Raw genomic sequence first — 7,734 nt, 5'->3', positions numbered from 1 at the left:
TCATCTTCTTCAGTCTTGGGAAAATTTATCGCATTATTCATGTGATAATCTGCTCCCTACTTTTTCTTTATTAGTTGTTATTATTATTATTACTATTTGGTCTACCCGCCCCTCTCTCCCTCCTCTGGACCTCCTGGAAGGATACCAGTTTTCTTATCTCTCCACGCTTTTATCCTTTTGTTCCGTTTTCATATGCATTTTCCAACTTTGAGACTTTTTTATTTCTATCACATTTTTAATTTCCAAGAGCTCCCTCTTCTTCTCTGAACGCTCTTTGTTAAGAGCCTCCCTTTCTCCTCTCCTGGATGTCATGTCTTTTGTTATCTCCCTGAACATAATGACTAAAGCTTATTTGAAGGCTTCTTACGCAGCCTGCGTGGTCTCTATCTTTTCTGAGTTCCTTCCCCTCCCCCCGCCCCCAGTTTATTAGTCTTTCCTTTATGTTAGAGATTTCTCTAACTAGCTGGAAATTATCTATTGTCCCTTGACATTTGTCGTGTCAGGAGCGAACCAGAAAGTTGATGGACAGACCCTGTCATTGGGGCCCCCAGTGTCAATTTCTACTTCTTCCAGAGGACTCCTCCTCCCGACTCCTACCCCACGGCCTTCTCCCGCCAAGGGTGTGGGCCTCTCTACCCATGCTCCAAATGCTGGGCAGGAGGGCTAGGTATGGAATCTCAAGGTTGAGTGTGGGGACCCTCCCCAGTCCCACCCACTGAATATGGGTCAGTGAAGACCTACCAAGTTCATTATGCCACAGCGGGTGCCTAGAAACCTGCCCAGTTGGCACTGGGTCTTCTGGAGAAGGGCAGTGCTTGACTGCAGGAGGCCATCAGCCCCGGCTGTCTGGATTTTTCTGCAGCTGACTCCTCTGGGCAAGGCATTCCAGGCCACCCCCAAGGACCACTCTTAAACCTCTTTGCCAGTCCCCCAGTCTTGCTTCTTCCAAATTCCTGTGATCTCCTGAGGCCTCGGGACCCATTCAGCAGGTCCTGTGGTAACCTCGTGCCTGGGGTCGGTCGGGGGCGGGGTGCTGTGTGGCACACCATCTGTGTCTTGTTTTCCAATGGGTGACTCAGAATGGCCCTCTGGTGCCCCCATGATCAAGCGTCCAGTCTCCCCCAGGGCTCAGAAATTCCTCAGGAGCTGCTCCCAGAAAAGAGGATGTACGGACTTCTGCTCTCTTCCTGCAGGATGTCTCCCCACTTGAGTTTCAATCAAATGCCTGAGGAAGAGGCTTCCTGTTGGCGTGGCTGGGGTCACACGTCTCCAGAAACATGAGACACTGAGGACAGAGCAGACCACGGCCAACCCACGTCTGAAGACAGAACTGAAGACAGAACTGGGCAGCCATCTGCTCAGAAAATGAACTTCTTCCCCGCGCACCGGCCAGTGGGTCACGCTGGTGGGAAGCCGGACTGCTCTCTCTAGGAACAAGGCAGGGAGCCACACAGTAAGCCTCGTCACAGTCGCCTGGAATGACCAGGACTTGACTAATAAGTGAGAGTTTCCCTGGTTTGTATTCCCTTTTCCTACTTAGGACCAACCAGAAAGAGCCAAGAGCAGTGACATAGCGCACCCCACTTCTCCTGAACCCACCGACTGCTTCCCCAGGCTGCTGGTCTCCAGTCAGGGCACACCTGGAGTCTCCTCCGTACACCCCCCAACCCTGCCACCAAGAAACCGTCCACTCCTCTGCCTGCCCAGTCTGCGCCAAACTCCAGTGGCCCGGCTCCCTTGCTGCCAAGTCTGGGTCAACAGGGCTGCTGATTCCCATCTGCTGGTCTTTCCTTTCATGGAGGACAGCTGGGACCAGCCCCGAGGGCAGTGGCTCCCAGGAGAGAGGAGGGAGGTGCTGGTAAAGAAAAAGCTGGAGGACAGACCGGTCCCCACCGGTCCAAGGGGACAGGGCCTTTGGGATGCGGTAGACGAGATGTCCAAAAGGAATTTACTGCCCCAGGAAGGGCAGAGGGAGCAGGGCCCGGTCTTGCTCTGAAACCCTCCTGTGCTCTTCCCCCCAAGCCGTGCCCCCGACCAGTGGCCACATCACCAGGCCGGGAGCTTCAGGCCATGCGCTGCCCCCACGAGCAGCCCTTGTTGTGCCTACGGTCCTGGGAAAGGGCTCATTCTTCTGTTCCACCTTCTCCTGGCCCACAGCCAAATGTCCAGTCACCTCCCTCAGCCGAGGGACTTCCTGCACTCCTAAATGAGGATACTGTCCCAGCTGCCCATCGCTGACCACTCTCGGGGGCCAGCCTCGGGGCGGGGAGAGTACTGCTCCAACGACAAAGCGTGTTTCTATAAGGGAGCCTTTCCACCCTCTAGACCATGGGCACCGCCAGGGCAGAAATCAGTTTTCCTAGGTTTTTTTATTTTTTTTCATCTTTTATTCCTACTCCTGGAGTTCACTAAACACAGTCCGGGTTGAGGGCTCTAAGAAGAAATCCCGATGTGTTTTCGAATTCCAGCATCCTAGCAGGCCGCCCCGTCTCTCCCCGCAACCTGACTGCTGAGGCTCTGAGAGCCCCCTCCCCCAAGAAATCTGATGCTCACAGCACTGCTTCCCGCTTAGAAATTTTATTAGTCCTGGAGAAAGGCAGGCAGGCAGGCAGCCCTGGCTTCCCACGGGGGGGCCCGAGCTCTCACTGCTTCCCATTGCCGTTGATGGGGCGGTTCACGTGCTCGGGGGAGGCCAGGAAGGCCTTGAGCTTGGGCCGGGCGCTGAGGCGCTTCACATAGGCCAAGAGCAGGGGGTGGGAGTCCAGGCAGCTGGGGGACAGGACCTGGTGAATCAGCAACAGGTCCAGCAGATTGTAGTCGGCGAAGGAGATCTGCGGGACAGAGGACCAGGGACTCAGCAGGTGAGGACATCGGGGACATTGGGGACAGGCAGTCAGAGCCGCTCCCTGACTCTGCCTAGTTTTGCTGAGTAATGGGTTTGCATGTTCCCTCTGCACCTGTTCTCCACCTCGAAGCAGAGGATGGTGCAGAGGGGCAGGACAGGGCCAGATGCTCACCTGGCTGCCCACGATGAAGGCCTGGCCCCCCTCGTTCTGGGACAGCAGCATCTCAAAAGGCTTCAGGCACTCTGGCAGTGCCTTCAAGTACTCCTCCTTCCCTGCCTCCTGCCAGAAAGACACCACAGCATGTTACGCTCCTGACCTGCGCGTCTCAGCCCCCAGCCCCGCCCTGCGGTGCCCTCCCTGTGTGCCCCATCTCAGGGCATCGCCCCCCACCGAGTTCGGAGCCCCCCATGTTCCTCTGCTCACTCCCCACCCCCGGGGCTGCTGCCACATCCCGTCCAGGTCAGCCACTGAATCGTCTCTACCCCATTCCCACCTTTCCACCTCCACCGCGACCTCCCTGGACCGCTCCAAAAGCCTCACATGCGGACACAGCCCATGCTTAGACCTCTCGGTGGCCCTCTACTGCCATCAGGGGAGCAACCAGCCAGACGGTTCAAGGTTCTCCCACCTGGGCCTGCTGTCCCTCCAGTGCCAACTCCCAACACTCCCCCTCTTGACAGGCACACATATACCTTGCTTCTGCTAACTTGGTCCCAGGTCCCCAAACGTACTCTGTGTCTTCATACTTTGTGCCCCTGGAGGAGCCAGCATGGCACCCCCCTCGCCCCTGCCCCCAGGCTGGCTACAGATCCTTCCCCTCCTCCCCCTGCTCCGGGAAGCCCCGCCCTCCGCAACCCAGGCCATCAGGAACCACGTCTGGCTAGAGGACTCCTGCCCTCGCAGCTCGTGCCACTGACTGCTACTTGACTGGGTCCATCGCACGGCGGTGAGGGTGAGGGCCAGGGCAGCTCCTGGTCCTCAGCACGGAGCCTGACCTAGCCTGGGGCACCCCGACTTAGAGGGAGGGGTGGGCCAGGGCTGCAGGGTCTTTTGTTCGTTCTCGGGCGCCCCGCCCCCAATGCCCGAGCTCACGTAGTTGGTGTAGATGAGCATGACGTATTTGCAGCGCAGGTCCTCCACGCCGTCGTTCACCACGTCCAGCAGGGCCGCCTCCCGCTGGTCCTTCCCGTACAGCCCTGGGCAGCAGGAAAGCGAAATGCAGGACTGGACCCTGACACGTTACTCACTGCGGCTGCCTGTGGGCACAGCCAGGGCGGGGGAAGGAGGATGGGGACAGAAGGGACAGTCCTGATGCACAGGAAGGGCACAGAATTCAGCAAGAAGCAGTGTGGCAGAGCGCAAGAACTGTGGGCAAACCTGGGGTTGGCCGAGGCCAGTTTCTAGAACCTCCTCATGCCTCCCCATGGTTGTTCCACGGTGTCACCAGGCAACCTGACTTAAGCACAAGAGGGTCAGAGCAGGCACCAAGCAGAGCAGGGGGAACGCGGACTGATGCTGGCCCACACGTGCCGGGGGCCACCTGCAGCCTCGAGACTCACCCAGGGAGCGGCCCAGGTGTCGCAGGATGGCATTGGACTGGTACAGGGTGAGGTCTCCGTCCTGGAACTTAGGGAGCTGCCCATACAGCTGGGGGGAGGGGCACAGCGCTGTCAGCCATGCTGAGCTTGGCTGCCCCCAACGGCCCAGCCCCGGCCCCCTCCGGGGGTCACTCACACAGGAGGCCTTGAGCGGGCCCTGCAGCCAGGTCTCCTTGGTCACCACCTCCTCCTTCCAGCTCTGGCCCTGGTCCGCCAGCAGCATGCGCATGGCCTCGCAGCGGCCTGGGGGCGAGGGGAGAACGGGGTGGTGGGACACGTGCAGGGACCCCAGCCTCCCAGCGCCCTGGGGACCGACCACGGAGAGGAGGTTGGCTCCTCCAGCCTGGGGAGCTCAGGGGCACAGGGAAGGAGGCCCCGGCTGGTACCCACATGATGGAGGGGTGGGGTCGGCGTCCTGGGCTGCAGGCCCAACCTCTGCCTCCCCCCGCTCCCGGTCCCGGGGCGCCTACCTCGGACAGGAAAGTAGACAATGGTGTAGGGCGGCACTGCAGCAGAGGGAGACAAATCTGTCAGACACCAGTGTCTCACGGCAGGGAGACAGCCCCCATCTGGCCTCCCTGGGGTCCCATTTCCCGCTCGGCTCACTCCGGGACCCTCTGTGCGCTGGAGGAGCCCGAGGCGCACCCACCACCCCGCCCCCGCCGCGCGCGAGCCCCAGCCGCGCGCCGCTGGCCTCGCGAGTCCCCTGGATCGCCATCCCCGCGCTGGGGTGGAGGAACCGGGGGCCTGCGGGGCCTTCCAGGCACTCTGGCCCGGAGCCCGCGGTCCGGCTTCCAGCCGGGAGCGCCCGGAGGCCCCTGGGAGCCACCCCCCTCCCCCGGAGGCCCGGACGGCGGGGACTCACTGGTTGCAGCGCGGGTGGCGGGGGTGGCAGTGGCGGTGGCGGTGGCGGTGGGGGCGGTGGCGGCGGTGGCGGCGGTGGCGACAGGAGCGACAGCAACGGCAGCAGCGGGGGCGGCGGCACAGCTCAGGCGCGGCCCAGGCCTCCAGCCTTATTAAGGGTCGTCCCGCCCACCCCAGGCCCGCTCCGCCCCGCTCCGCCCCGGTGCTGACTCACCGCGCTCCGGAAGCCCCGCGCCCCGCTCCCCTACCCGGCCCGAGCCGCGCGGGCGGCCCTCCCCGCCCCTGGCCCCTGCGGCGCGCTTCTAGGAGGTGCTGGGCTTTCTGGCGGGGGCCCGGGTACCAGTTGCCTTATTTTCCAGAGAGCTTAGGGTTTGCCCAATCCTGCTGCTGTCCCTGCTTGGTCGTCAGCCCTCAGAGGCACAAAGCCTTTGTCCACCTTCGAAATAAAACAGGCAGTTACCCCACCAGCAAAATGGGTTTATTCACGAATAGCAAAGCAGTGTTATCTGCGGTAAAGCCGCAGACAAAGCCGGGGGCTTCGAGAGGAACACTAATTTATAGAGCAAAAGGGGGAAGTCGGGAGGGGCTGCTTTGAAGGAAGGTCTGTTGAAGGAAGGAGGTGGTGGTGGTTTGCTCTTGGCTCAGTTGCGGCAGCCCGACATTGGCCAGGCTGTTGGCAACAGAGGAGAAAATCTCTATTTTCCCCCTTCTGGGCCAGTAAAATGGGACTCTTCCCATTGCTTTTGGCAGCCGAGGAAGACTGGTCGTGGGTGAGAGCCTCCTCTCCCACTTCCGCCCCATTTTAGATGAGGTTTTCTTTTTTCAGTTTCACATTTACCCCCTTTGATCAAGATCTGCCCCCTCCCCAAGCATCCCTGATCAAGAGTCAGGTTTTCCAAAGCCAGTGACTTTTGTGCCTCGGTGAGAGGAAGGGCCTTTCCTGGGTGTCTTGTCGCACCCGTAGAGGGAAAGTCCGCAGATTCCAAGCCACCGAAGCCCCATTCAAGTAACAAGGAGTAGGAGGAAGGACTCAGGCATTTCCCATCTAATGTCTGTATCTTTTCAAGGTCATGCACTTTGGAAAGCATCTCAAAGCATTGAATAACCCTATTATACTGGGTACATCGTTTCTACAATGATTTGACAGGCAATGGCTATGAAACTTAAAAATAATTATACAAATTAAATTATACAATGTATAATTAAACGATACAAAGTGTAATTCAAGGCAACATGACAATTCTAAATTGTAGGATGGTTCTGAGCTATGACCCTACGCCTGAAGGTCGCCAATGAACACATGAAAGGACCCTGGAGATTGAGGTGAAATTTACTAGAGCCAATGTACTTGTTCCCTAATTTTGTGCATTTGGGTTTCTACTTGCCCTGAAGAGTTTATCCACATGCAGCGGGATGAGGTGTTTGCTCTGGCACAGATGCTTCCGTATTCAGCAAGTAAATAATCAAGGGCTATGCAATTGTCTCTTCATCAGTGAAAGCTGATGAAGTCAGTGCCTCCGACCTCGAGAAAGCACTGGAGGGGCTCCCCGGGTAGGAATGACTTTTTTTTTAAATAAGATTTTAGCCACAAAAGAAGCCAGGGGCGCCTGGGTGGCTCAGTGGTTTGGGCTGCTGCCTTCGGCTCGGGTCATGATCTCAGGGTCCTGGGATCGAGCCCCGCATCGGGCTCTCTGCTCCGCAGGAAGCCTGCTTCCCTCTCGCTCTCTCTCTCTCTGCCTGCCTCTCTGTCTACTTGTGATCTCTGTCTGTCAAATAAATAAATAAAATCTAAAAAAAAAAAAAAAAAAAAAGAAGCCATAGCTTCAGTCCAGTGAGAAAACAGTCAACCCCTGACTAAAACATTTATATCCATGAGATGGGTCAAACCGAATAAAATCCATTCGCCAAAGCTCGAATGGTCCCTTGGGCAATCTTAAATGCCTGAGATGGTATGGATGGACTTTCCAGCATTGTGTTCTGGACAGGTGGGACAAGCGAGGTGGGCATTTTTTTGGTGTGTGGCATTATTACTATTTCCCTGCCAGTGTTGGTTCCCACAGGCTAGCATTTTATCGATAGACCAACAATTTAATGCACGTACAAAGGTTAGCCATGGAAATTTTAGAGTCTCTGGCAGGACTCGACTGTATCTGGCTCAAGACAAAGTCCTCTCTTTTTATCAAACCAAGAAGGAGGGGCTCAGTGGGTTAAGCCTCTGCCTTCGGCTCAGGTCATGATCTCAGGGTCCTGGGATTGAACCCCACATTGGGCTCTTGCTCAGCGGGGAGCCTCCTTCCCCCTCTCTCTGCCTACTTGTGATCTCAAATAAATAAATAAAATCTTTAAAAAAAAAAAAACCCGATTACATTTCCAATGCTGTTTTCCCCTCTCTGGGGCTGATTGCTGGGCATCTCTTGTGAATGTTT

The 7,734-nt window shown here is 57.4% G+C and overlaps 1 protein-coding gene across 1 annotated transcript; it reads right to left on the bottom strand.

Annotated features, from left to right (window-relative positions):
• Window positions 1-2,561: 2,561 nt before the first annotated feature.
• Window positions 2,562-5,451, bottom strand: LOC101673784 (glutathione S-transferase P). Its single transcript, XM_045065886.1, has 7 exons — window positions 5,310-5,451; window positions 4,915-4,950; window positions 4,581-4,687; window positions 4,406-4,493; window positions 3,939-4,042; window positions 3,018-3,125; window positions 2,562-2,831 (listed from the first exon to the last, which is right to left on the bottom strand). Coding segments are annotated over exons 1-7 (633 nt in total). The 5' UTR covers window positions 5,311-5,451; the 3' UTR covers window positions 2,562-2,642.
• Window positions 5,452-7,734: the final 2,283 nt, after the last annotated feature.

The sequence above is a fragment of the Mustela putorius genome, unplaced genomic scaffold (genome assembly GCF_011764305.1).
Source record: "Mustela putorius furo isolate JIRA1106 unplaced genomic scaffold, ASM1176430v1.1 tig00000127_pilon_pilon_pilon, whole genome shotgun sequence".
Lineage (NCBI taxonomy): Eukaryota > Metazoa > Chordata > Mammalia > Carnivora > Mustelidae > Mustela > Mustela putorius.
The sequence above is the reverse complement of the archived record's forward strand: the minus strand, read 5'-3'. Positions and strand labels throughout refer to the sequence as shown.